General features: G+C 30.0%; 1 protein-coding gene across 1 annotated transcript in view; it reads left to right on the top strand.

The window, feature by feature from the left end:
• Nucleotides 1-1,097, top strand: part of LOC107758141 (transcription factor ETV6-like) — a gene marked incomplete at its 3' end in the record, with an annotated part of 17,650 nt that overhangs the window by 12,907 nt on the left and 3,646 nt on the right. Inside the window, exon 4 of the mRNA XM_016575810.1 lies at nt 311-344. Within this exon, the coding sequence (XP_016431296.1) occupies nt 311-344 (34 nt within the window). The remainder of the gene's footprint in view (nt 1-310; nt 345-1,097) is intronic.

The following is a 1,097-nucleotide window of genomic DNA, read 5'->3' on the forward strand; positions in this document are numbered from 1 at the left end:
CTCTCTCTCTCTCTCTCACACACACACACACGTCTCAGTTCTCAGTTTCTGGTCAGTTTGCTCACTGGAGGGAAACTCCTGGTTCCAGCAGGTGACGTTTGCGGTTTGATTACACACCAGCACTTCCTTATCGGCCGTTTACCCAATTTTCAACTTCCTCTAATGACAGTGAGCACAGAAACAGCCCTGTTTCAGCCCATATTAAACACTTCCCACAATCCTCCATCCTGTGACTCCGTCTCATGCGCTGCTCTGCGTGTGTAATGCAGCGGATGGAACAGAGATATACAGAAATTCATTTTCTTCACAGAGAAAAACTCATAAAGCGTAAAGACAGAGCCATTGTGAGCTCTGAGGATATTAATCAATGGTGTATACTTTTGAGCCAGCAGTTTGCATTGTTGTTGTTGTTTTTTTATAATCATGTTTACATGCTGTGCAAAAAAAATAAATAATTTAAAAATCAGAGAGTTGCAGTATATACATACACACACACGTGTGTGCATGTATATTTTGCAATAAACTTAAAATATATTATTTCTAAATATTACGAAATATTATTTGAAATTATAATAATCATAATAAAAAATTACAAGTAAATGACAAAAGCACATAATACAAAGAAATTAACAAATCAAAATGAAATATCTAAAATACCTCAAAATATTAAAATTATACATATATTATTTTATATTATTATATTTAATATTTTTTCAATAAAATCATATATACATACATATTTTAATTATATATATATTTTAATAATAAAAATGACAAAAGCAGACAAAATTACTAAAAAAAATTAACAAAATTAAAATGAAAACGAAGAATAAAAATGTTAATATTAAATACTAATAAAAATATAATTAATATTATACATATTATTTTTAATTATCATTTATTTTAACATTTTTTTTATCAAATCTATGTAAACTTTATACCATTTGCAATGCTTCATGGGATTGTAGTTATTTCTATCATTAAAGCTGTTAAGTTCACAGTGTATTTGTCTGTGAGTGTGTGTGAGTGTGAGTGTGTGAGAGTGTGTGTGAGAGAGAGTGAGTGTGAGTGTGAGAGTGTGTGTGTGTGTGTGTTGT

Source organism: Sinocyclocheilus rhinocerous, unplaced genomic scaffold, assembly GCF_001515625.1.
Source record: "Sinocyclocheilus rhinocerous isolate Xijiao unplaced genomic scaffold, SAMN03320098_v1.1 scaffold2911, whole genome shotgun sequence".
Classification (NCBI taxonomy): domain Eukaryota; kingdom Metazoa; phylum Chordata; class Actinopteri; order Cypriniformes; family Cyprinidae; genus Sinocyclocheilus; species Sinocyclocheilus rhinocerous.